Raw genomic sequence first — 27,916 nt, forward strand, 5'->3', positions numbered from 1 at the left:
TGGATGATGGATAAGTGAAAAGGTGGATGGATGGAGTGAAAAGATGGATGGATGAGTGCAATGATAGAAGGATGAATGACTGAAAGGATGGATGAGTCGAAGGGTGGCTGGACAGATGGATAGGTGAAATGGATGGATGAAAGGTTTAATGGATAGGTTTGGAGATGGAAGGATAGGTTTTGATATGGATGGGCAGACAGAATGGTGAATGACTGAATGATGGATAAAAGAATGAATTGATGACAGAATGTAAAGGTGTAATGGTAAATATCAGCAGTTGGTATGAAGTGCGAATGGATAAATGCTTGGAAGGAAGAGAAAAGAGAGCTGTAATCGGGAAAGTTGTGATGACTTCCTTTGTTTGCTTGGTGCCTTAAGTACTTTGGTTCGAAGTGGAGGGTATTTTCATTTTCAGGCTACTCTCTTGTCCGGCACCATAAAAGCTTACAGATCAGCTAGGAACTTTGAAGTATCTGGTGTCTGGATCCTATTTCAACAACTGTGGTGGGGGTGTTGAATACCTTAGCTTTTTAGCAGTGAATTAAGAATTCTTCCTCATTTGTGAAATTTCTAAGCTTCAGGTGCATCCTAAGCTTTGTGTGGTAAGGTGCTTTTTAGCGATATATTTATTTGAGCAAAGGAGTAGGGAGCGCTGCACCCCAGGTATTAATAGCCTTAAGAAGATCTTTTCCTCCAGTGCCTTCTACTACTCTGAGTAGATTGGTCAATGCATTATAGACCAGGCAGGGGTAGATACGGGTTATTTTGGTGCTTATCCAGTTAGAGGGGGCATGGCTTTGTAGGCTTTCTAAGCAGGAGCTAGACTGGATGACATCTTGAAGCTTGCAGATTGCTCCAGGCTATCCACATTAAAAACTCCCTAGTGTAAACCAGTTGGTCATGCTGTTATGTTTGTTATTAAAGTACGTTGAACATCATAATAGGAAGTCTCCTTTGTATGTGTTAAAATTGCAGATTACCCTATCCAGTAGGGAAGGAGAGTCCTAATTGTATTAAGGAGGAGGCGAGTATTATCCCACATGTGTGTTTTCCCTCCCAGGGAATGCCTGATTAATAGAGACGCTATTTTTGATTGTTTTCAGTAGTCCCTAGAATGCCCAATCACCCACCAATCTGAAGGCCTGGCTCTGGTGGGAACTGCCCAGAAGGACTAAATGGACTCTGTCTCCTGAAGTCTGGAGGGAATGCGTAAAAACCAAGATGTGTTTATGTGGTTTGTGATGGGTTTCCTTTTGCTGTTTTTGATTTTGCGTTTTACTCATGGACTATGAAAACTTTCCTTTAGGTACATGTCGAGAAAAGAGGAATCCATTATGGGTAGACCCCTATTCATACCATGTGGGGCTGATTGTATATTTATTTGTAATTTCCTGTATTTTTCTTGAGGTGGGCAATAGTAGCACACTCAGCAGGGCAATGTATATTTCTCAGGGACTCCTGCTAGTATTCTTTACTTTGAGTTTTCTCTTCCAGCAAGCAGAACTGATTCAGATACCAAACTAAATTGTAGGTAGCATTTCAGTTGTGGCCTCCTTGAATTGACTTGCCCCTCCAACAGTACGTGGTGTGACAATTACCATTCAGAGAAAAGCGAGAGACAGTCAGTGAGACAGTAATGTTGTAAAAAATAGCTTTATTGTTACAGAGGTAGACACAAAATTACAGGGAAGATTTTTATTCACATTTTGCAAATTTCGGAGTCCTCCCTGGAGCATACTCTTGTTCATTCCTCACTTTCGGTTTTCTAGAGAAAAAATAATAGGTTGTTTTAATATAGAGAAAAGCGCTAAAATTTCATTAACTATATTACCATTATCCATTTTGTGCCAAGTGCGGCGTGCACGCCACAAATCAACAAGCATAACAATGAACAATCTCGAATATGGAGGCAGTTTTACAAAGCCATTTTGCGATCTTAAACAGTGTGATGCACGAAATCATAGGGCTTGTAACTGCAAAGGTGTTTTTACAAACACAAGAGGTGTGCTGTCCCTTGCAGAATTTTCAGCCAAATACAGTGTTTGCAAACTGCGACCAGCCTAATTATTATTTATTAGACAGACTGTGATGGATTCCCTTCCCCTTCTCCCTGTCACCACAGCGAACAGTCAACTGGCTATGCGACCTAATAGTACCTAGTGCGCCACCCATTCTGCATTCACATTGAGAAACTAGTTGGCATGCAAAGTGCACATCCCTAGTTTGTGAATAGTGTTTGTAGATTTGACCTCTATGTCCGAAAACATCTCCAGGCTTTTTACACAAGTGGTCCAACTTATTAAACGGGAACAATTGCTGGAGTTGCCACCTCCTCACCTAGTGAAACGTTTCCGTGGCACTCAGTTGTTTTTTGCCTCTCGTTTTATTGTGGAAATCTTAGGCTGGATTAAATGTTATTTAGTAAGAGAGACAAATCACGGAAGAAACCAAGACCATTTCTGTCGGGTGTACCTCACCTTGCCTCCAACGTCACGGCTCTTGGTCCTGAGTTTATTGACCTGGGATTCGGCAATGTCGGCCCTTTCCTCGGCTTCTTCAAGCTCGTGCTGCACCTTTCTGAACCGAGTCAGATGCGAGTTTACTTGCTCTTCCTAATGTTAGGAGAAAAACGTATTAAGATAGTTTTAATGCATTGAATTAGCTTCATTTTTTGTTTTCTTTTTTATGTTTAAATGTTTGAAATGCGAACTAGGTACTATTCACTTTTAAGTTTTTTTTTCCTGTTTTATCAGTGGATCGAATTAAAACAAACTGGGACATCCCCTTCTGCTGCCTAATAAAGAGATAAGGACAAAACGCAGAAAACCCTCCAATCTAGTTTTTACTTCTTTTATTCAAGTTTGTCTTTCAGTGGAGTACACGCAAATGCCCAAAAGAGTCACATTTCACTTTCACTATCCACTTGTGCCTTAAATATGTCTTTGGACGCTATCCAAGGTAAAGTACACAAATATAAACATGGCCGGCGTCAGCCGTTGACTTGTGATCACTCGGAAGTCCAAATCTGAACATCACTGTCATCGGACCTCTTCCTCTCCTGGTTTGTCAATTGCCGACAGTCTCTGAGAACTACCTTAGATTTCCCCCTGCATTTACCTCATTGTGCTATGGGATTCCTTATTCGTGACCATAGTGTGGTTCTTATCACTCAGGGAGACTGTCATTGGATTTCTTAGTGAATGGAAAGCCCTCCAAACTTAGAAGCAACCTTTGGTGACTGATCTTTGCATAGCCCAGAACTGGGAGTGACAGTCTGTCTAGAGTACTTCTAACCATGTGTTTTGGTTCTCTAAAAAAACATGACCTAATAACAACAGAAGTGCTGATGTAAAATAGAAACATACAGGGCCATTGCATCTACTGCTAGAAGATTGTACGAAAAATGACTTCAGTAGCTGTGGGCAACACATAAGCATATGCTCAAGTAGGTGGTTGGAGGCAGAGAGTGTTTCAAATGCAACCATCCCTCACAGGAGAGATCAGATTGACGCCAGGCACAAAACCGATTGATGAATTACTAACGGCAGTCATTTACAACGCAGAATCAATCACCAACTCTTCAGTTAACTGTTGAATGACCAATGCCACATAACTGTTGTTTTAACTATTTCCCAAAATGTGGATGGAGGTCAGTGTTTCTCTCCATGCTGTAGCGCTCTCTCTGTATCACACTTTTGAGCAAGTACACAGAAAACACCATGATTCTGTTCATTATGTAAAACATCCCCACCAACAGTTTTTGGTTCATTAAGAGAGGATTAACTCTGTCCAGGTCTTCTTCTATTAGCCATTTTTTAAAGAAAATAACTTCCTCAACCTACACAAACGAATATGCAGGACAACTAACTCGCAAATGCCCCGTTTCTCTTTCAATACACTTGTGTAGAAATGTGCTTAGTAATCTTTTGCCTAGGATGCATTTTGCAAAGGATGACATCGAGTCTCCCTTCAATGATAACATTAAGTGGAAACATCTCTATTTAGTATTTGAATGATTCTTAAAGGCAATCCCCATGAGTTCCCACCTGCAGGTACTACATTTTAACATGGCTGCCAGTTTTGTAAAGCATGATATTATATTTCCCTCTCTCTCAGACAATAAAATAGCCTATGTTCTATTTGGCTAATCTAAGAGATTGAAGGTGAACCATTTCCTGTCATATTCCAGTTATATATTGTCTGGAGTCCATCAAGACTCACACCTGTGTCCCTTGCTTTTTATTATCTACCGTCCTTCCTAAAGGCATCTAATACTTGCCTGCCCACTAAAGAATAGTAGATGGCCATGAGCTTTGTCGTACCGGATGCTCGAAAACATAAATACTGTAACTCATCATTAAAATCACTGGGATGTGTTTTGTTTAAAGTCACTTACATCGAAGCCATAGTGAGGTGTTTCTAACTGAATGCCCCTTCAAGTTAAAAGAAAGGGTTCTGTAGTTTGGACAGTGTCTCACAAGATGACTCTGTCTCACTCAGTTCATTAAAAACTGGGCAGAGAGTACAATGTTTTTCTCACAATGATATAAGTTTGAGGAAAGTATTATGCACAACTCACAGACTCTTCTGCCTGCCTCTTGTAGGCTTTAACTTTCAACTGCAGTTTGTCAGCCAGATCCTGAAGTCTCAGAACATTCTTCTTATCTTCTTCGGACTAAAAGTAAAAACACATAAATATGAGAAAATACATTTAAGGTGCTATTGCCATATTTTCAAGCGAGTGTATACAAAAATGAAAAGTGAAGAAATATTTTCTTTAGTTTACTGTGTAAAATACACGCACACACACACCTCATTGTTTGCCTCTGCATACTCCCGTTAATTGCTCAATAAACCATGCATATTGAGTGAAATTAAACACATACCTGATATGTTAGTTCCTTAACTCTTCTCTCATACTTTCGAACACCCTTAATGGCTTCTACTCCACGTTTCTGTTCAGCTTCCAGCTCGTTTTCCAGTTCATGGACCTAAGTGGAGAGTTAACATAATTATATTATACTGTCACGGGCTCCTACCAGACAACCCTGATAACGTGAGCAGTAGGGTGTAACTCACTCTGCTCTCCAGTTTCTGGAGTTGCTTCTTTCCTCCCTTCATTGCGAGCTGTTCGGCCTCATCCAGGCGATGTTGCAGATCCTTCACAGTCTGCTCCAGGTTCTTCTTCATCCTCTCAAGATGGGCACTTGTGTCCTGCTCCTTCTTGAGCTCCTCAGCCATCAAAGCAGCCTTCATGAAAGCATGCACATTAAAAAGTTTTATCGAGAATGTCATACCACTTACGTTAAGTGTTAACATGGAATACAACGTCATAATTATTATGGATATGTCTTTTACATTTCATTAAGGGGTGTGAAAATGCACTGAATATTTAGACTTCTGCAACTTCAACAAGAGCCTTACATCGGTGATTGCCTTCTTGGCTTTTTCTTCTGCATTCCTGGCTTCCTGGATGACTTCTTCTACTTCATTCTGAAGCTGGGTGTTGTCACTCTCAAGCTTCTTCTTGGTGTTGATTAGGCTTGTGTTCTTAAGTAGAGAGAGAAACAGATCCCACAATGTAACAAGTTCCTTATCTTGTATACATATATAATGAATGATTTCCCAATAGAGAGTAGTACCTGAGAATGCAGAAGCTGTAGACGTTCGCTGGCATCAAGGAGTTCCTGCTCAGCAACTTTGCGAGATCTTTCTGTCTGTTCCAGTGCAGCCCTCATCTCTTCAATTTCAGCCTGTTGTAGGTTGTTTCTGCGTTCAGTGACAGCCACCTGTTCTTTCAAGTCGTCTTGTCCTCTAGTAGCATCATCAAGATGAAGCTGGGCATCCTGTGGGGCACATAGCATTTTTTGGGATACAATGTAAATGTTTTGTATAAAGAAACATAAAAGTGCAGTCTAAGCTTGCATCAACTGTACCTTAAGTTGAGCTTGTACATTCCTGAGTTGCTTCTGTGCTTCTGCAGCTTGGCGATTGGCATGGCTTAGCTGAATCTCTATTTCATTCAGATCCCCTTCCATTTTTTTCTTCAGCCTCAGAGCATCATTCCTGCTTCTGATCTCAGAGTCTAATGTACCCTGTAGAGAATCTACAGCTCTCTGGTTGTTCCTCTTCAGCTGTTCAATTTCCTCATCTTTCTCTGCCACCTTCCTGTCTACCTCTCCCTTGATCTGGTTCAGCTCAAGCTGGATTCGCAGGATCTTGGCCTCTTCATGTTCCAGTGATCCCTATTATAGAAGAAGGGTGACAAAAACATTGTATTAAAACTAACCAAACACAGTGCACAGCGGAACATATTTAACATTGCCTTTTTACATACTTCAGCTTCCTCCAAGGCAGCCTGGAATTCACTCTTTTCTTGCTCAACTTGTTTCTTTGCCTTTTCCAGCTCATGAATGGCCTTTCCGGTTTCCCCAATCTGTTCAGTAAGATCTGAGATCTCCTCTGTCAGAGATATATAAAGGATGGCATCAAGTTTCTAAAATATGTTTTATGACACCAGATTAAGTGGCAATCGTTCTATGTATCTATTGTGCTTCACTAATATGGGTACTTTTTTTTACTTGAACCACGTTGAACAGATACTTACGTTGCAGGTTCTTGTTTTCACGTTTTAAGGTTTCAAGATGATCCAGACATTCCTCATAAGCATTCTTCATCTTGAAGATTTCAGTACTCAAGGAGCGGGCATCCTTCTGAGAGGCTTCTAATTCTGCCTGAGCTTCCTCAAACTTCTGTTTCCAATCTGCCAGAACCTGTTGAAGAGAGTTTACATTTTCAACGCAAAACATAATTCCATGAAACACGGATAATTTGGTAAGAAGATTTGTGTCAATTTACCTTATCAAAGTTCCTTTGCTTCTTATCAAGAGCTGCAGCAGCACCGTTGGCTCTCTCCACATCAACCATGAGGTCCTCCACTTCAGACTGTAGTCTCTGCTTGGTCTTTTCCAGAGATGCACACTTGGAATTCACAGCCTCAACCTGTTCTTCGGCATCCTGCAATCTTTGAGCCAGCTTCTTCCTTTAATTAAGCAAGAAAGCAGAAGTATTATTAATGACAAAAATCCATCCATTTCACAACAGCAAGTATCGCCTCCCCCAACGCAACATACTTGGCCTCTTCCAGTTCTTCTGTGCGCTGGATGGCATCTGTTTCATATTTGGTCCTCCACTGAGCAACTTCTCCATTGGCTTTGGACAATGCACGCTGGAGTTCAGCCTTGGCTTCTTGTTCCTCTTCAAATTGCTCACGGAGCAAATCACAGTCATGTCGAGCAGATTGCAAGGCATGTGCCAAGGCATTCTTGGCCTATAAACAGAAAGCTTTGTCAGCGCATCTCATCATTATTTATTTTGTGTTTTATCAATAACTTCACTGAATAGGCACTCAGTGGTCAAACTGTGACTCTGTCAGTTTGTCACCATCCACCAGCTAGGCCAGGAGCTCCTTGTGTGTAGCGTTGAACGAACTTGTGTGAAACGGTTCGATGTTTAATATCTGTCTAAGCAGTGAGAATTTTGCTTGCTAGTGCAAGGACTGTACTGGGAGTGCTTTGAGTTTTTTTTTGGACAAAATGCTATCAAGAGAGTCGAATAGAAATGTTTTACAAATGTAAAAAACGAGGACAACGAGTGGTGTAATAGTTACAAGCGTTGACAAGTCAGACACTGTTACTATAATTCTTGTTTTGTGTCTCTTTCACCAGTATAGTTTCACAGCAACTGGAAATTGAATTGTGCCCTTGCAGTGAAGTAATAACCGTGAGGAAGTGACAAAATGACAAGGACTTTAAAATCAGTCGACAAAGTCTCGCATTTGTGGCTCTGAATTTGTGGGGAGAAGCATAGGTTGAAGGAGGAGTGTTTACAGTAAGTGACCAAGTGGAAAATAATTCTTTTTCTCTCTGATTAGTTAAAGAATGTGACAAATTCATGTATATGTGTGAAGAGATAGACAGAGCTAGTATGAAGAGCATCTATTATACACACACACCAAATGTAAAGCGTCATAGGAAGTAATGTCATAGTTTGAACCACATCTCAATATCTACCTAGACCTATCAAACTCTATTGTAATATATTGTACTGATCTATGTTGATTAATAAAGTGCTCGGTCTCACTGATTTGACTTTTGCTCAAGCTCATGCATAATCTTCATTCTTTGCAAACATTGTTGAATTAACAGCTCATTTCGGAGCTGGTCGAGTAGTTTTGGGGAACTTATTAGGTACTTTGCTTCCAGTCTTTGTCTGCGTATATTCCCATAATGTGAGATGCTACAAACACCTTTAGTATTATGATACTACTCTCAGCTTTAGAACGTGATTTCTGTTCCCAGAAAAGTGCAGAGAAAATAAAGAACAAGATACCTTGGTTTCTTCTTCCAGTTGTCTCTTCAGTTCCTCAGTCTGCTGAGTGAAGGCCTGTTTACCTCTTGTCAGCTGAGAAATCAAGGACTCTTTTTCTTCCAGCTGGCGAGAGAGTTCACCTGATCGGAAACAAAGTGCCATATTATGGAACTGTCCTTATTGTTCATGAACGTAGAATGATCGTGAGCCAAGGCAGTAAAATTGTGTAGAAAGTGACGTGCATTTTGAGACAGAAGGTAAAAGTGCCATAGAAAGCCATTTTTTTGTTTCTTTAAAAAAAAATGGTTTTAATATAAGATTAGTCTATATTTAACAGTTATATGCTATTTATTGTCTGAGCAAGAGGAAGGCAAACACAAAATCATGTGATTTTTATTAAGTTTGTCTAGGAAACGCAGGTACAGGGTCAGCTGAATGGGTCTGGCAGCAATTATCTGCAATGAAGTTCTGTATTTCATTGTTAAACAGCTAATTTTGCTTTGGGTTTGAATGAAATGTATACGATGTTAAGGTGGACATTTTGTACATTTTGTCAAATTTGTCATAACTATAGCTTATCACCATTTCATTTGTTTTTCTCAGCATTACATCAACACATTTATTATCTATAATTTTTAATTAAGGCCCAGATGTACTACAATTAGTAATAGCGATTACCCAATAGCAACATTTTGCGAATCACTAGTATGTGATCGTTAGTATTAATGTACTAAAGTTATAGCTGGCCCTTATTTCCTGAGTAAAAATTCATAGTGGGTCGCTAATAGACTTAACTCATGAATATTAATCAAGTAGGTCGCAATTTGTTACCTACCAGGGATCACTGCCATCATGGGGATGGTGGCCTGATTGGGTCAGCAGACCACAATGTCTGTGATTGCTTTTAAATATAGGAGTCTTTTTTTGAAATGCAGCCCATTTTCTTTAAAGGAAAACAAGATGCGTTAAAAAAAATGAAATGTTACATTTTTATTTTTTAAGAGTAGGAAGTGGTCCGTGGGACAGCAGCCTGGTCTTAAAAAATACTGTTTTAAACATTATCGAATGGGTAAGTCATCCAAAGGGGATTCCTCCCCATTTTCGAATGGGTTACCACCAACTTTCAGTTAGTGGTAAAGGATGCATGTTTTACAACAGCATTTCGGTCGCAAGACGTTAGTACATACTATTCAGATTTCCGATTTAAAAGGGATGCCCTGAGCACGCACTTTCCATATAGCTAATCTGTTTTTGGTTGCAAACCCAAACTGTGATTCACTAGAATCACAGTTTGGCGTGTGTACATTTAAAAAAACAAATTTTTCGGTGGCAAATGGCCCAATTCTGTGAACTGACCCATTTACGACTGAACAAATGCTTTGCACATCTGGCCCTTCGTCCCTTCATTACCATTTTAAAGCCATGAAAATCATTTTAACCATAAAAAAGGAGTTAAACATCTACTGGGTGTCGCCCAGATATTTGGGTCACTTTTATTTTCTAATTAATTAACAGAAGTGAATGGATATTAAAATTGAATCAATACTTGTGTGAAGTCTACTTTAAATTAAGGGACTCTTTTAGATTCGAAATATAGGTGTTCCTGAAAGTAACACTGTATTTTGCAGGATTCTCATTCATATACTCCTGTCTTTTATTATTGTAAATGTTTATAGAAATTGCAGTTTCCTCCTTCAAAATTTGTAACTGTAATTCATACCATTTTCTGTCTGAAAGCGTGCCTTCTGGGTAGTTAGGTCATTAATTATGCGTTGATGCTCATCATCTTTTGTTTTAACTTCGCTGAGTTGGTCTTCCAATAGGCGGCTCAGCTTTTCAAGGTTGGCCTGTGGATCAAAGATGCTATTAGTGGTAGAGTCTGTAATCAACTTGTTGCACAACATGTTGCTTCTTACTGAATGAAATTGCTTACCTTGGACTTGGAAACATTCTCCATGTTGCTGGCAAGGTCATCGATTTCCATCTTGAATTCGCTCTTTTCTTTCTCCAGCTTTTGTTTGACCCGCTGCAGATTGTCGATCTGTTCCCCAAGTTCCGCAACACTGTCAGCATGCTTCTTGCGAAGGGCAGCAGCAGTAGCTTCATGCTGAAGAGTAGACTCTTCCAGGTCTCTCCTCAGTTTCTGGAATTCTGCTTCACGTTTTTTGTTCATTTCAATCTGGGCTGAAGTGGCTCCACCAGCTTCTTCTAGTCTTTCACTGATTTCTTCAAGTTCCCTGGAGAGATCAGACCTCTGTTTCTCAACCTTTGCCCGAGCTGCTCGCTCAGCTTCAATTTCCTCTTCAAGTTCTTCAATACGGGCCTATAAAGTAATAGTATTTCATTTTTTATTTGACAGTTTTAACCACAACTGGTCGCTGTAATAGCAAGTCAAATGGTACTTTCAACAAAAATGTGTACCTGAAGCTCTTTGATTTTTTTCTGTAGCTGGGCACCCAATGATTGTTCATCTTCAATCTTGCCCTGCAATTGGCTCAAATCGAAGTCTTTCCTATTGTTTTATAAAAATGTTTATTAGGATTTCAAGTGATGCAATTATCCTGCCATGTTAACACATATAACACATTTGATTAGCCTTCAGAGTTGAATATGCTGTTTAATAGAACAGAGCAGAGAAATGAGTCAGCTTATACATTATTTTCAACAGTTTCTTTTCCAATTAACATTTCCAAATGTACCTAAATATAACTCCTAAAATATAGTATAGCCACATGGAGCAGACACAATTCCTCTTTCTTTACATCATATTTCATCAAATTGGTCTCCTAAATACGTACTTCTTCAGTTTTTCTTCGCTTTGCTGTTTATCATTCTCAAGATCCATCACAGTTTCCTGAGACAGCTTCAGGTCACCTTCAAGCTTTCTTTTGGCCCTCTCAAGGTCCATGCGAAGTTTCTTCTCTTGTTCCAAAGAGCCTTCAAGCTGAGGATTTTAAAACAACTGATATATCATAGAATTTTGACTCATACTGACAAGTAAAATATTCTCCAGATTGCACAATCCACAGCAAAAATAATTCATTAAGTGATGTTGTTTCCCAGTAAATCTTATTCAAATGCATATTTTGGACACTGCATGTTTGCTGAGGTGATTCCACTTGAAATATGCATTTGTAATAGAATGTGACCGTTTTGCCTACTGCTTTGTGAAGCTGTATCATTTTTTAATGTAACATAAATCAGTGTCTTTTTCATGTGGCTCAGTCAGAGAACACTAAAACGTAAGCTTGATCGGATTCCAACAATACAGTATTTTGGAGGAAACCAAAAATTCGAATAGACCATCATTTTAGTTGCAAAGTAAGTACATTTAGGTGTTTCATCATGAAGAATTCAATTATTTGTGGAAAGCCAATATTTTCACCTACCAACTTTGCCAGCGTTAAAAGGTAATTTCTATTCTATGGTTTTGTGACTGGGGTCTATGTTGTACACTTTCTTTCCTGTTAAATTTGCTAGATCCATTCATATAATTTATCGTTGTGTGGCCAAGGACATGTCACAATTTCCTCACAGGTAAGCTTAATAACTTTTGTTAACACTTACATCATCCACTTGCTGTTCAAGCTTTGTTTTAGATTTAGTCAGAGAGCTGACTTTGTCTTCTTCTGCCTGGAGGTCATCCAGGGTTTGCTGATGGGCCTCCTGGAGAGCTTTCTTCTCCTTGGAAACCTTTGAGATGTTTTCATCAAGAGCTGCCATTTCCTCTGTGAGGTTTTTAACCTGGAAACAGATAGATATATAGTTGTTATCTAGAGGGACCTTAAATAGTCCAAAACATTTATGTACTTGTAGAATATACATGTAATTGAATTGTTACAAAGTTACCTTATTCTCCGTGGCATGTTTTTCCTTCTCTACTTTGGCCAGCGTGAGCTCAAGGTCATCAATATCTTTCTTCAGCTCAGAACATTCATCCTCCAGTTTCCTCTTCTTGGCTGTCAGCTCAGCATTACTTTCTTCTTCATCTTCAAGTCTTTCTGTCAGCTCTTTCACTTTAGCTTCCAGTTGGATTTTATTTTTAATCAGACCTTCACATCTTTCCTCTGCATCTGCTATGTTTTCACTTTCCTGAATAGTTATGGAAAATGTTTAATTTCAAATATTTCATAGAAACGTAAGACTTTTAAGTATTCCATTTTACGTACCGACTGAACTTGTAATGCCAGATCATTCTTCTCCTGCAGAAGGGAAACCATTTTCTCCTCCAGTTCTTTCTTTCTTGCTTCAGATTTTACCAGAGCTTCTTTTGTCTTTTCAAATTCTTCTTTCATGTTTGCCATCTCCTTTTCGGTCTCAGCGCTCTGCAGAAGTGGCTTAATCTTAAAGTAAAGCTTCATCCATGGCCAGGTTTTGACATTCATGAATGATCTGACGTTGTATTGGATGACCAATATGGCTTCTCTGTTAAAGGCAAAGAAATTATATTGTTAGGCACAGTGCATCTCATGAACCGGTCTTTATTTATTTACAAAGACTACTAATACCTTCTTTCCATCATTTTCTTGAATTCGACTCTCATAAGGTACCCTCTGCAGGCCGCCTGGGTGCGAGTGATGAGGTCAGCCAGCTTTTCATCTCTCATCTCCTCTAGGGTACCCAGGAGACCGGCTTTGAAGAACACCTTAAAGTAACAAGAATATTATTGATAACTGACTTCCTCTTAGTAAAAGACACACAATCTCTGTATTTTAATAATGTTTTAACCAGGGGGTGAAAATGTTGAGGTTTCTTTTCTAGCTGATTTGTTTAATTGATATATCTAATCACTTATTCTACAATTTGGAAAGGAACCAATAAAGTAACAACAATTACATTATTATAATAGGAGCAATGACAACACTGTTTGATGATATTTTTTCTCACCTGTCATACATCCCAGACAGAAGACTAATGGCCTGATTTAGTTTTCGGCGGATAAGTTACTCCATCCCAACAGGGATGGATAGCCCATCCCCTCAAATACAAATCCCTTTATATACTATGGGATTTATAGACTGCTGGCTTCACAATACCAAGTGTGTTTGTCTACTGAAGATGGAACATATTGCCCTGACCCAATACAAAATGTTCCAGCTCATCGGATGGAGCAAGATTCTCATATATGACAGATTTTCAGATTAATAACTCTACTGCTGTCCTCCAAGAATTGGAATGTCTGACGTCTACTGCTTTGTTTTTGCCACACCTTCCCTCTGACAGCAGTCACCACCCATGCAAGAAATATTAGCCCCTAAAGTATTTTGGAATTCTCTTCGGTTAATATTTTTATTTAGCTGCATCATTTTGTACCTTAGTATGTCCAAATCTGTACTGTGTATGGTCAATATCGATGGAGCCCAACAGTTTCTCGCAAGCCTTCTTGCTATCAATAAACGCACCATCTGGACAAGCACTTGCATTGAGGACTTTGTACCTTAAGAAGAAAATAGTTAAGATCAATTATTTTATAGAGCATGCAATACTTAAAAGTAGCATTGAGAAAACTGATAATATTATTGCCTTGAGTAACCATTCCTGAAAGTGGGATACAAAATTCTTGCAAGCTTACATTACTTTAATTTGCCTATTGGTTAAAACCTCAGTTTGTGTACTTATATTTAACGGATGTGTTTATACATTTTGTAACATTAGAAGTACCTCTGTTTGAAATCACCATAGAGGATTCTACTTGGAAATCCCTTTCGGCAAATCCTGATGCCTTCCAATACACCATTACATCTCAGCTGGTGGATCAGGAGATGATTGTCCATAACACCTAGAGGGAAAGACTAAATCACATTAGTTGACCATGTTCTCACTAGAGCAACAGCTGTTCCAGAATTCAATATTAATGTTGAAGCTCTGTACCTGGAGTTTTTGTTTCATTAGGAATGAGGCAACGCACAAAGTGTGGGTGAGTGCTTCTTAAGTTGGTCATCAGCTTGCCTAAGTTCTCCTATTGTAGTAAAATGTAATATCTTTTAAATCATAGTTTTATATAGGATTGAATACATGAATATTTGGCAAATAGCAATGGTGATGGTATGGATTAATATAACATAAATACAGTAGGGTTCTATTTCTGTAAATTCATCAGTTTCACTTACCCTGAACAAAGCAGACACTGTCTGGAAAGACCCTCCCTTCTTCTTCTTTCCACCTTTTCCAGCAGAAGCAGCTGCAGCTTCTAAGATTTGAAAGTAACAAAAAATACATGCATCAAAAACACTTTAAATGTTGTGCCATTATTTACTATTTGCATGCATTGTAGTGGGGTACTCACCAGCCTCTGCTGCAGTAGCGCTGTAAAGCATGGACAGCACTTTCATGGGGGACTTCTGGTAAAGCTGGATAACAGATTCATTCAATGGATCCTTGTTCTTCTCCAGCCAGCCGGTGATGTTGTAATCCACGGTACCCGCGTAATGCACCAGGGAGAAGTGAGCTTCAGCCTTTCCTTTGCCTGGCTTGGGTTTCTCAAAGTTCTTGCACTTGCCCAAATGCTGGTCGTAGAGCTTGTTCTTGAAGGAGGTGTCTGTAGACTTGGGGAACATGCACTCCTCCTCAAGGATGGAGAAGATTCCCATGGGCTGAAATAAACATATCCATGTGAGACTTGGGTATATTTGTAAGTGATATTAAAACAACCATATGCAGTTTGGAAAGTCACTCACCTTCTCAATAAGCTCAATGCAGGCAGCCAGATCCATACCAAAGTCAATGAATTCCCAGTCAATGCCTTCCTTCTTGTATTCCTCTTGTTCCAAGACGAACATGTGGTGGTTGAAGAACTGTTGCAGTTTCTCATTGGTGAAGTTGATACACAGCTGTTCTAAGGTGTTGAACTAAAACACACAGAGTTGTTGTGTGATTAGATATTTATTGTCATCGTAGCATTAGCATCCATCAGTAAATCACATACTGTAAGATCTTAAACTTACATCAAAAATCTCAAATCCTGCAATATCCAGGACACCAATGAAGTACTGCCTGGCTTGCTTGGTGTCCAGCTGTTGATTGATACGGATCACCATCCACAAGAAGAGCTTTTCATAAACAGACTTGCAGAGTGCACCGATGGAGTTATAGACCTGGTGGGTAATTAATTGCATTTGTTAACCGAATGTAGCTTGTTTTTTTCGTTTTTTTTTTTTAATCAGCTGTAGTTTTCTCGGTGGAAGTTTGACTAGTGACAATGTAGATTTACCTGGTTAACAGTCTGTCCCTTAGTGACGAATTCATTGCCGACCTTCACTCTTGGGTAGCACAGTGCTTTCAGCAAGTCAGCCGAGTTCAAACCCATCAAGTATGCAATCTTGTCAGCAACTATAAGTAGAAAACCAGTTCACACATTTGTTATCGCCCTGGCCAACTATACATTTGTAATCTGATTATTAGTGAAGGTGTAGTAGACTCAGCATATTTTATATTTTTATAGATAGGAACCCTAAAGGATGGTATATCTCTTTTGTGTATACCTATATATGCATATATTATTTCTATACTGGAAGCCTAGCCAAAAGCATCATTCACCCAAAGAGAAGACTGTAGGTGGTCTAGCAATATGGTATAGTTTGTTCTTACTGCCCATTTGTTGTTTGTGTGGGTGATATCTGAATAGTTGATTTCAGTGCTCCGGAGCAGTTTGAGCAGTATTAACAAAGCCTCTTTTATCCCCTTCCTGAGAGTGTTCTGTACTGCCTTTCTGTTGCTCCTTTGCTATAAATAAGCCACAGCAAATTTTGAAAATATACATTTTGTAGAATCATGCCTGCATATTTCTCCTACTGCACGCTGAATTATACCCTGAATCACATGAGGATGGTGTCTATTTCCTAGTCTTCCCCTGAAAATGTATTTATCACACACAGAATTAGATCTAACTGTTAGAAATATCAAAAATATGGTGTGTAAAGTTTGAAAACCACGAATTTGAAGGGAAAACCCTAGACATTTACAGTATGGTTAATTTTAGTTGGAACAACGATAAGCATTTGATTAGTGTGTATTTCGGGGATAGGATAAGGATTAGGGTAAACGTTACCTTTAGAATTAAGTTAATATTAACTTTAGGATAACATAAAGGCTAGAAAAATGGTAAGCAGTAACGAGGTTTAGAGCCTTGATTTAAGGCATGAGACAAGGTAAAGTTAGGGTTTTGGGTAGAGCTTGTGATATGTTAGACTTATGGCTAGGGAATAGTGATGGTGCAAATGATGGTTAGCATTAGTGTTGGTGGTGTGGAATATGCCTAGAGTACTTCACTGCATTGGATAAATAATGGAGTTGGATTTACTGCTAGGTGGTGGTTGCTGAGGCCTTGTGATTTTACAGCATCAGGGAGTATCTTTAACAACCAAACTATCAAAAATATCGCAACACTTTCAAGCTTTTGGCTTTAAGACTAATTGGATATTCACGTATACTGCGTTTATTATTCATTGCTTTCACAATTTTATAGTGCTGGCAATCCATCTCTGTCTACAAATGCTGTCCCTTTGAAATTATACACTTTTATCTTCTTAGTTAGTTTTTTTCAGAGAATAGGGTGCATGGTATTGCTTACCCTCTGTGCCATCGGGCTCGGCCTGCTCCTCACGCTGTTTCTGCTTGAATTTCATGTTTCCGTGGTGCATGACCGCTCCTGTCAGCTTGTAGATGGCGAGCTTCTCATCTTGGTTGAACCCCAGGATATCGATGGCACTCTGACAAGCAAAAGAGAAAACAAGTATTTATGTTGAAGCCAAAATGAAAGTTTTTATGAAACTAAAGTGTATTCGGAATTTTTAAGGATAGTTGTTGAAGAATGACTCACATCAGTAGCCAGCAGCTCCTCTACATCATCAATGCTCTTCACCACAATCTCACCCTGGCTGATGGATGGGAAGTCATATGGGTTGGTGGTAATCAGGAGCATTTCTTGGAAACATAACAGTTCAAGGTTAGCGGTGTCCCAGAAAATGCTTATAGGAATATGCTGAGATTGGCAGGCAGAGTAGCACATTCATAAAACGTTATTTTTATTTTTTTTTATTGATCTGTTCCATTTCAACATCAGATGGCTAAATTATTTGCACTAGCTCTGGACGTGTGAGACAAAGCTCAGGCGATAGTTCTGTAATTGAAACTATTGCCGCAGTTCCCCACCTGATCAGTTCATGTCCTATAATAGAAAGGGCTCCTAGACAGCCAAACTGTCTTCGGAATATCTTGCCCTTCTTCACATCTGGCACGCTCACATGATTGCTGATTATGTGACATTGCATAGCAATGGGAATGTCAGTGAGTTATGGAGTTCAACAAACTGTAAAAATCCCCTGCATTATTGATCTAAGTACTTTTGTGAATACCACTCATTGGATGCTGGTTCCAATAATCATTGCTGTTTTACCTCACTTCCTTCTGCACCTTTTGTGCTTAAAACCTTACACCATACTATGATTTGTGCACATGGACAACCAACATGCAACTCCTGATCATGCATAAGATCAGCTGAAGTTCCTAGGATCCTAATCACTGCACCCATTCTTCTTGCAAGTGTCCTGTGGCTCTCCTACCATAAAGCTACATTCTCCTCTCACTTTTAGGTCTGGTTTTAAATCATTGCTCCTCTTCTGAGTAGAGAACTGCAAATAACTAATCAAAACCTACCAACAAGCTCTGGCTTCTTGTTGGTCATGATCTGGTAGAAGATGTGGTAGCTCCTCTCAGCTGAGAGCTGGAATGTCACTCTGGACTTTTCTAACAGGTCTGTAAAAGAGACAAAACGAAAAGCAACGTGTTTGTACAATTTATTGATTTACTTTGATTGCTTAGAGACCAATTCAGGAATAAAGTCATAAGTCTAAGGAAGAGGAAATGTGAATCGGGCTCTCCAAAACACACTGGTGTATTCAAATGCTTTAAAGGGAGGTCTTACATGTTTCAATATCTGCAGAAGCCAATTTTCCTGTGGTTCCGAAATGGATTCTGATGAATTTACCCTAAACAATAAATAGACAGTTTAGTGAGTTTCCCAAGGAAGTAATGGACAAGTGAACTGGGAAAAGAAATAAACTGTGCTTACAAAACGGGATGAGTTGTCATTCCTCACGGTTTTGGCATTACCAAAGGCTTCCAGCAGAGGGTTAGCCTGGATGATTTGATCTTCCAGAGTTCCCTGTAAAAAGCAAGGTTTCAATTGGAATGAGCTCATATAACAAGTAATAATAAACACACTAATTACACAGTGTACAACGTATGCAAAAAATAATTAAATCTACAAACCTGCATTTTATTGGCCATGGCAGGCGCGTCTTTTTTCTTGTCCCCAGCGACTGCAATTGTTGCAAAGTACTGGATGACACGCTTGGTGTTCACAGTCTTTCCTGCACCAGATTCTCCACTGTAGATGGAATCAGGACAGTGAGTGACAGTATACCTCAACGAGACATAGTGTGTTATGAACTTCATGCATTTTGCTATTTCACTAATATGTTTTGTACTCACGTAATCAAGACAGACTGGTTTTCACGATCTGTTAGAAGTATTTGAAGAAATAATGTTAAACGTGGTTAGAGATTACAATTAAAAATATTAAAGAGCCTATTAGATATGAATGCTTTACCTGTCAACATGAACTGATAGGCGTTATCAGAGATGGAGAAGATGTGAGGTGGGGCTTCCTGGCGCTTCTTGCCTCTGTAGGCATTGACCACCTCTTGGTTGTACACCGGCAGCCACTTGTAGGGGTTCACAGTGGCACAGAAGAGACCGGAGTAGGTCTGAAAAGAAAGAGCATGATTAAACAAAATTCCGTGTGTTTTTAACTACATACGCTGTACTGTTTAAGTAAGTATTAAAAACATTTCTATAAGCTGTTGCTCTTTATTGATTTCCCTTGTGCTTTGTATCCTTGGTTTGTGTAGTTCTACATAAGCATATAATTCTGTGACTATTAATACAGTGTGCGGTGGAATTAGTCTCCATTTATTACGGCAGCCTAAACATGTAATATGCCATCGGAATGTGTTTTACTAATGACCATCCTTAGGGCCTTGTTCACAAAAGTAACTTGTGTAAGTTTACATTTACGAGTGCGGAGACACCGCAATCGGGGTGAAGAACTCTGCACAAAAAAGTAAAACAGTCTCCGTACTCGTAAACTTAGTATTAGATTGTGAATTCCAAAACAAACGTAAAATGACACAAAACTGTAAGTTCACCTTTGTATCTCAGGTCCGTAGTTCGCGTTAATACCTTTTAGTAAAATCCAATCAGAGGAACTCAGTCTGAGTGGTGAATCTCCAATTTGGTCAGTGTCCAAAATGGTAAATTCCAAATTGACTAAAATGTGTCCATTTTTCCAATGAAAATAAGAAGTGGCAGATTCTATTTATGCCTCGTCAGAGGAAGAATACAGTGGCTCTCACGCTGCAATTGAGCATCAGGTCCATAGCTTTTGAACGTAAACAAGTTCATTTTGCAGCAGAGTTATGCAGTTAATTTAGTGCAAAAGTAGAGTCCAGAATCACGGTGGGGAGAACTAAGTTTAAGCATGTACCTGGGGAACAAACTGAGTTCCCAAAATATCGACAGTGCACAACAGAGAGACTATTCCGATTGCGAGTAAAGGTTGAGTTGCTGAGGAATAACATAAGAGAGCCCAACTTTAGCCTGGGTTTTCCCACTGCTACCTGCAATAATGTATTAAGAGCTTTTATGGAGATCCACATAAATGCTGACACCATGATCAGTGTGCAGGGATATAAGCCAACTTGAAGCAAGCTTTTCAGTTATCGTGGAGTCCTCAGAAGATTTAGGAATTCATAGTGCAGCACGGTTATTGTACTGAGAGACCCTGAACTGGTGAATGACATTCTGTGAAGAAAGCACAACATTTTTCTGCTCACGTGAGCCATGAAAGCTTGCAGCGGTGTTAAGAGCTGCTGTCCTTCGTTGCTCAGACATTCGTGTGGCATCTAGTCAGCCTCAGAGCAGTAGATCAGGTGGAAAAAATTGTGTCCATACGTGATTGTCACACAGGAGTCCTGGTAGCATCTAAAATAGGTTCGTATCTTTGAAAGGGGTAGTACATGTTTGATATGAAGTTTACCGAGATTAGGGGGATTATTTTCAGGACTACTGGTTGTCTGATGCTCTGTGTCTGCTAAATTGATGGCACTAAGCCATATCCACAATCCTTGGAGTCACACCTCCACCTCGCTCGCACGTGCCTTCTGCTAGCCTCTTCTAATATTTTAAATATAAGAGTATGTGGACCTGCATAACTAAAGTGAACAGAGGAGAAAGGGGTGTAGATAGTATCATAAGTATCACCGATGGCATGTGTGTGTGTGTATGTGATAGTAGTGTCATAGACTAAACTAAGGTGAAACAAAATGGATGCCATTTGTGATATTAGCAGATGTAGCTGTAGGGATGGTTGTCTCTTTAAGAGCTGTGGCTAGCATAAATCTTGAAAGTGGAAGGACGACTCTGTCCTTGTTATCCACTATAGCCACTAGTGGTTTTACATGCCACAGTCCAGGTTTTGACTGCAGAATGGGTATTCACAGGCTTGTAAGAAAGAATGCTTATCCACCAGGGATGTGGGCCGCCTACTTGACGGTCAAATAAAGTTGGAGGGAAGGGGAAAAGGAAGAAGGTAGTAGGTCGGTGTATGGCATAGGCGAGAGCGATCGTAGTGTGGACGATAATGCACAATGGAACAGTAAGAATGAAGGGAAAGCAGTGATTGTAAGAGGTTGGTTATTTATACTCGTATGCATAACAGAGAAAGGATAGTGTTTGTAGGAGTCGAAACATCATACAGAAATGCCCAAATCACGCTCGTGAAGTGTAAACCCTGCACATAGAAGAGTGCTTGAAGGTTTCTCGGGGCCCTTTTGTATCGTGTCCCCTTCTACACGTGGTAGGACCGGGTGGCTAAGTTCAGGCGTTTGTCAGTTGCCATACAGTCCTAGAGTAGATCCTGGGCTCTCGCAGAGTATCATGGGTTTCTCAGTTTGATTGTACTTACGTAGATCATCCAGGCTGCGTATCGCTCGGCGAGGTTATACAGCACGGAGGCTTCATTCAGATGGGTCATTATGACCATGTCTTCAATCTTGTCGTACTTGGGAGGATTCTGAGGGTAGACTTGAGTGTCTTTGACAGTCACAGTCTGTAGGAGAGGAAAAGAGGAAGCATTAACACTAAAGTACGGCTGAGCCTGGACAGCTACACTGGATCACATTTATTTTTCTTACTCTTCCATCATCTGTCTTGACAGTGACTTTTCCATTCTCTCTGGCTGTGATGAATCCTTTAACGTAAAGCTCTTTTTCGTCATCTACGTAGCAGGTGTTCTTGGCATCAAATGGCTTGTTTTGGGCTTCAAGTCTTTCCTTTTCACTCTTCCGCAGGAATTGGGCGGCCTCCCCAAACACAGCCATTTCTGCATCCGAAGCCATGGCTGCAGGCAGTTACTAGAAAGAAAATGTTTGTAACATTACAAATGTGGCAGATCACTATTGCATTTGCACAGAGGTATGTATTAATGTGAATTACATCTATTAAAGCATGAGTAACGAATAGTTCCCCTTCTTCGCCCCGCCTTTCTTTGTCTTCCCTAACAAAAACATTCTTGGTGCACCTGCAGCAGGTAAAATCTTTTGGTGTATAGTACACAAATAGGCAGGAAAGCAGGTGCTCAAGTGTCTCTGTGATCATAAGAAATCCAGCGATTGAACTGCTGGTTACCTCTAATGTGTGGATCACCATGGAGGAGAAATCTTTTTAAAATATATTTGGTCTTGTGGCCAGTACCCTGCTGCTACAACATCCAAACGGTGGAAGGAACTCCCACAATGAGCGCATGCTCCATTTACCGGAGCCAAGACACCATCTGCAGGTTTCACATTGTGAGTACCAATCATCTGAAAGGAAGTTGTGTGTGCTTCTTCCAGTGGCAGGACTTGAGGGGTACCAAGCATGTAGCATGCCTTCCAGTGAACTAGGACCAGGATCTTTTCAAACCTCCATTCGCAAAGAGCAGGTCCACACACTGGGCTCGATGTACTAAAGAACTTTTGTTTGAACTAACATATTACATAGAAAAATCTCCTGTCTCAGGGGGTTGCAGAATGAGTCACCTAATGAATATTAATTTGGCAGTGTAATATTTGTGACTCTCTGCTATTGGCTACAGATAGAAGGATGGTGGCCTGCAGGAAACGGCTAACCACCACCCCTGTATTTGGTCTCCCAAATTGGATTTCTTTTTTAAAGCACTCGTGTTCCTTAAAAGAACCGGTGCTGCTTTCAAAAACGTGTTTTTCTTTGCTTAGGAATACGTGGTGAGGAGCCAGTAGTGGTCCACAGTATCACTATCTGCTTCCCCCCACGGTTGTCTGGCACATTTCCCCCTTTGTAAATTACTTACCATCGCCTTTAAGATGTCGGTATCTAATCATGCATTTGCAACCGCAGTGTAACTGACACTAGCATTTACGAGGGCAGGGCTGACTTTAGCACTGGTGGCCCTGGTGTGCAGTGTTTGTTGGCTCCCCCACCAGTGACCACCTCTGCCACGGATTCCCTCACTACCACCCATTATCAGTGCCCCTCAAGTCTCCATAACCACTCTCTTTCAGATGCATTTAATTCGTTTTTAGTGCCACTCATGCCAGTGTAGAGTGGCAGAACGCGTTACATCACACACAGAGACAATCATACCTAAATCAGTGTATATGAAATGTTACCTAAGACAGACGACTACAAGGTGTAGGAGTCATGGCATCCGTACTGGTAGTCAGTATAATTGAAGAGTGCTTGGTCTGGAGAAGCACAAACTCAGAATTTAAACCATAATACTATGGTTGAGAGTTCTCTTCCATAATAGGAATTGATTTCTACACACATAAACCCTTTTTGCAACATTAGGATAAGGAGAGTCTGGGAAAAAGTCATAATGGTCTCTATGTGCATTTTGTGATCTTCATGGTACACGTTCTTTGCAGCAGGTATACTAACCCTCTGTGCCATCTTATCATGAGTCAAAACGTCCAACAGCCAGAACTCAGTCTTTCTCAAGAAGAACATTAATGACCTGAGTTATACATTTTTATTGTTGTCTAAAAATTGCTGCAGCAGGTGCTTTTAAAACCATAATATACTTGCGAACACGGTGCCCCTTGCCTAAATCTGCGCCTGCTGCCGTAGAACCCCTGGCACTGCCCTAGAGCCGGCGCTGTAGGAGGGTGGTCCCCTTTGGTGCCTTTTCGTAATTACCGTCTGCCTTGAATCAGAAAACTCATTGGTGAGTCAGAAGAGCGTTTCCACCTCGCAAAATGAGTTTAATACATTGCACATAACACTTTTGCGTTTGCAAATCCTGTGATTTTGTGAATCGCAGGTTTTCGAGAGCAAAAATATTTTGGACTTAGGGACCACTGTCCTTAACGAGTGCACAATTAATGCTAACACAAGTTACAAAATGTTACCAGCTGTTCCTGCAGGAGTCCATGTCCACTGCCTGCCTGCTGGAAAGCAACTGCGGAGTTGAGTTCTCTGTAGTATTAGAATAGCAACCCGTGTGTCGTTTCATACTTGCTACAAGCCTGAAAACATTCTAAGGTTTTTAAACGTCCGTAGCCTAATGTGCTTACGAATGTACAGATTTCACGTTCATGTTTAAATAAATCCTCTCGGTAGAGCACCCATCTCCCTCTGTAAAGTTGCCTTTCACTCCTACAGTGTTTTTGGGCCAATAAAAGTGGCCTCATACTAACAATTGCACCTTCTGCTACTCAGTTTCAGAACAAACCATTGGAGCAGGAGCACCAGTTCTCCATTAAAAGTATTCCTTAAATGGGTAGTTTTGACCAATGTGACCGACTATTTAACAGTGCTTACTAATTCATAATTTGCGTTGCGTTTTCCCCAGCTCCTGCTCGCAGTCACCAAGCGCTATCATCCGCTCAAAACACGCCAGGACTGTCAATAGCCACTCCTTCTGTGGTTAATACACCCCGTCTCCTTGTTCTGTAAACCAAGGGCCCTGGTTGTGTATTCGTCTGTCCCATAACCCGTGAAGAACCCAAACACTTCGAGTACCGGAGCTACTGATTTAGAAACGGGTTTCGACGGTCCAGCCAGGATTCCAGGGGTGTGTGTGCCTGAAAACCTGCAGATTTCCAGACATTAACTGAAAGTATAGCAGGGCCCATAAAGGAGAACATTTCTTTATTTGTGCATTTTACGTTTGGGCAAGAACATAATAAATAACTTTATGATTTACAATACCCTAACTGACAGGGGCCCATGAAGTTCCGATAAGGAGAGCCCGAGAATAGAAGCTCTGTGCAATCTGAAAAGGTCTGATACATCTTTTCAGGGAATAGGTGGCCTGAAGGATCTGGAAGACTTGATAGAAGCTACATCACTATGAGCGAGGACCGTTTTATTTTCGAAATATTAATGTTTTAAGTGGGTTTGCCACATTTACAAAGCTAGCAGCACGAATCTTCTTGGCCATAAAATGCCTTGCATGTGACCTACTGGACGACATCTGAGGCACCCCCTTTGATTCTGTAAATGTTTTTTCTATACGAACCCGTATTTATTACAGTGTATCCCTTTACAGTACGAGGCCTGTTGTGTCTGCTCTGCTCATGGAGACACGCAGATGGACACGGTATAGATGCACCAGTGACAGCAAGCAGAGGAAAGCTGCCATGATACTCTCTGGAAGCCACAACCAATTCCCCTCAGAACTCTACTGGGCTTATTGTGCAGCCGTTTTTTAAAGCCCCCTATGTTTGGTGCTTCCTACGGTAAACTTTCTAACCCAGTGAAGCAGGCCCCCTTGCGTCGGTATTTACGTCTTGGGGGTCTCACACTGTCTGGCTATATGATTCCTTAATTTCGAACTGAGAGAAGCTTGGAGTCTGGGGTTTGGGGAGAAGGGAACCCATTTGGTCAAAATTTCTCAGATCCAACCCTCGTTTCCCGTTGTGATCTTACTTCGACTTGTCCCTCAGTAACTTCTACCGCCTAAATCTGATAGTCATCTGCTCTTCTTTTTTATTTATAGGTTGTACTGTAAGCTACATTGTGCTGTTTCCCCATCAGTTTAACAATTACAACAAAAAAGGAAGCATGATATGAACTTGATTTTTTCAAGTAACAGCGGTAAATTATATTACGATTACCGCAGCCAATCAGATGGCTCTCCACTTCTTAATCAGCTTAAATAGAGATCAACGACTGTGCCAGCTCCTTCTTTTCTACCTCTTCCTACTTGCACTCAGGCTCAATGGCCTGGTTCCTGATGCTCAGCGCACACTTATCTCCCCACTCAGGTCTGGCTTTATCGCTGGTGGCGCCCTGTGCCATGATCTTTTTTGGCACCCCTGCCCATGACCACCTTCTCGAATTCTCTCACTACCACACAGCAAATGTGCCCCTCATCTCTCCATAGCCCCTTTCACATATTCATTTGTTTTAAAATACTGGCTTTACTAATCCATTCAGCTATCCACATAAAATATAACTGTGTTGTTTGCAGCAGGCACGTTACCTCTGTAGGCTGCGTGATGGTGAGTCTAGGTTGCCACTGAACAAAACTGCAATCTCGCTCCCTAGCAGGAACATTAATCACAAGAGGTAGCTTGATATTTTAATTGCTTCCTGGAGGCTGGACGCACAAGAAACCTTTCAAGAGGTGCTTGTAAATCGCAAGCTTCTAAGTTATTGCTAAAGACAGCGCCTCCCTGAGGTCAGCACCGCTCGCACCGCCTTAAAGCCGGCCCTGTCCCCACTACACAGAAGGGCAGAGCCTTGTATCAGCTGTTCTGTGCGTGCTTCACCTGTTGGGCAGATCGTAGTCTGTAGCGGGCAGGCAGGCTTTCTCATTACCGATCACCCAGTGCTTGCAGCGCTTTTCTTTGCAGTTCCGTGTTGACCCTTCAGCTGGCATTTTTCGGGAATTAGTTAACCATGTTTGGGCTCAGTTTTGCTGCAGCCGAGGGTCTCGCATAAACAGCTCTAAATTAATCTCAGTCCGCCTCTCTCCTGCACTTCATGTTCCTCTCAGACTCAATGTTTCCAGCATCCCACTCTCTCTTTTTCAAACTCTTGAGACTGGTAATGAGCTGCGGTTCGTGTCTCACTAGCCCAGACAGCCCTTTCTCAAGTGTCTGGAAGATCGGGATGTATCAGCTATTGGGCAGTTTTCGTGTGTGTTATGGTAGGAATACCTCTTTATCAATTCACAAACACATCTACCAGTGCATTTCAAAGGAGTGGGTGCCCTCCCCTTCTAACTCCAGAACTCGCTTGGACTTACACACAGCTCCACTAGCGTTGCACCCCACCCTCACTGTCTTTACCCATGCGTTTTCATTGTTGGGTTCCAGGCACAGGGGTCAGTGTTGGGATGTCACAGGGCGTGACTGAAGCCTAGCACTGGCGCGTAGGAATACTAGGATGTAGTAAACATTTTTACTACAGCCATTGCTGTTGTTCGGGGACGTACTTTGGACAGGCAAGATTTTGTGGTAGAAGTGAGGACCAGAAGAACAGGACTTGAGAACGGTAGAGACGAGAGGGGCAGTGGCCATTTAAGAAGTAATACATATATGTATGACTTCAGTAGGGGGTGGAAGGTCACATGCTGTGCAGGGACGTTGCTTGGTCACTATGATTGGGTTGGGGGGGAGTACGAGTTTCAGATTTAACACAATCAGGCAGGCACACAGGGTTAAAATAAATCACGACAAACACGGAATGAGGGAGTTTAAGAGCAGTGAAAGGGAGAGGAGTGGGACTTGTTAGGGGTAATTAAAAGTAATTATTTTGTAAAGTAACAACACGTTTTAAGATATTACAAACAATGTGTGCATGTGTGTATTTTTGTCAGAGTGTGTATGTAAAAATCTCAGGAGAGCTCCAACAGACACATCACCATACCCGACTGAAAGATCCTGTACCCAACAATGTATTAAAGCTGCACCCATGGTGCTATGTGCATATTATCGGATTGCGGAGCAGTGGGGAGACTAGATATGCCTTTGTGACTGTGGCTTGCTATCACATCCTTGTGATTGTGCCTCTGAGTAGGAGAAATTACGCCATGCACAGGGTCCTAGCGCCCTGACAGGTGTATGTCTCATCAGTCCAGTGCGTCACTACCACAGTGACTCGGCTTTCAAGCTTTATGCATGACTAGGCTAGTGTTTGCCATACAAATGTTTAAGCATTTCGGTGCTAATTATCCTATGAAACGCAAACGTAGATAGCTTCCAGGTTGAGTAAAAGAAACAATACATGTACTGCCGCCCAATGCATGTTCATGTCAGCTATACATTTTCTCCTTGTTTTGATCATTTTGTAAAGCAAAAAATAACATGCCTTACCTTCGATGTTTCTCAAGGAAATACTGCAGTTCCCTGGCCACTGGAAAGACAAGAACATGATTTGGATAACTTTGCCTCTGTAATGTTGCTATTAAGTATTGCCCTTGCATGCTGTTAACCATAAAATCCATACCCCGTGCTCT

General features: G+C 40.8%; 1 protein-coding gene across 1 annotated transcript; it reads right to left on the reverse strand.

The window, feature by feature from the left end:
- Positions 1-1,637: 1,637 nt before the first annotated feature.
- Positions 1,638-27,882, reverse strand: LOC138260983 (myosin-4-like). Its single transcript, XM_069209551.1, has 40 exons — positions 27,774-27,882; positions 21,624-21,842; positions 21,395-21,538; positions 18,980-19,136; positions 18,862-18,889; positions 18,640-18,757; positions 18,440-18,532; positions 18,293-18,356; positions 18,025-18,123; positions 17,189-17,292; positions 16,940-17,078; positions 15,581-15,699; positions 15,315-15,464; positions 15,048-15,218; positions 14,657-14,963; positions 14,481-14,560; positions 14,242-14,329; positions 14,032-14,149; positions 13,684-13,807; positions 12,879-13,015; positions 12,540-12,795; positions 12,220-12,462; positions 11,938-12,114; positions 11,169-11,314; positions 10,792-10,882; positions 10,304-10,693; positions 10,091-10,217; positions 8,392-8,510; positions 7,134-7,330; positions 6,859-7,042; positions 6,608-6,773; positions 6,338-6,462; positions 5,937-6,245; positions 5,643-5,846; positions 5,425-5,550; positions 5,080-5,250; positions 4,887-4,991; positions 4,580-4,675; positions 2,478-2,612; positions 1,638-1,765 (listed from the first exon to the last, which is right to left on the reverse strand). The coding sequence occupies exons 2-40, from the start codon at positions 21,825-21,827 to the stop codon at positions 1,745-1,747; spliced, it is 5,832 nt and encodes a 1,943-aa protein (XP_069065652.1). The 5' UTR covers positions 21,828-21,842; positions 27,774-27,882; the 3' UTR covers positions 1,638-1,744.
- Between the last annotated feature and the right edge of the window lie 34 nt (positions 27,883-27,916).

This window comes from Pleurodeles waltl, chromosome 10, assembly GCF_031143425.1.
Source record: "Pleurodeles waltl isolate 20211129_DDA chromosome 10, aPleWal1.hap1.20221129, whole genome shotgun sequence".
Lineage (NCBI taxonomy): Eukaryota > Metazoa > Chordata > Amphibia > Caudata > Salamandridae > Pleurodeles > Pleurodeles waltl.

What these genes read in the sequence shown, in the direction of transcription:
- LOC138260983 (XM_069209551.1), bottom strand. Translation starts at nt 21,827, where the DNA reads ATGGCTTCGGATGCAGAAATGGCTGTGTTTGGGGAGGCCGCCCAATTC. An exon ending in CGCTACTGCAGCAGAGGCTG is followed by an intron (nt 14,561 to 14,656) that starts GTGAGTACCCCA and finishes TTCAAATCTTAG; the next exon opens with AAGCTGCAGCTGCTTCTGCT. An exon ending in TACAGCTTCTGCATTCTCAG is followed by an intron (nt 5,551 to 5,642) that starts GTACTACTCTCT and finishes TCTCTACTTAAG; the next exon opens with AACACAAGCCTAATCAACAC.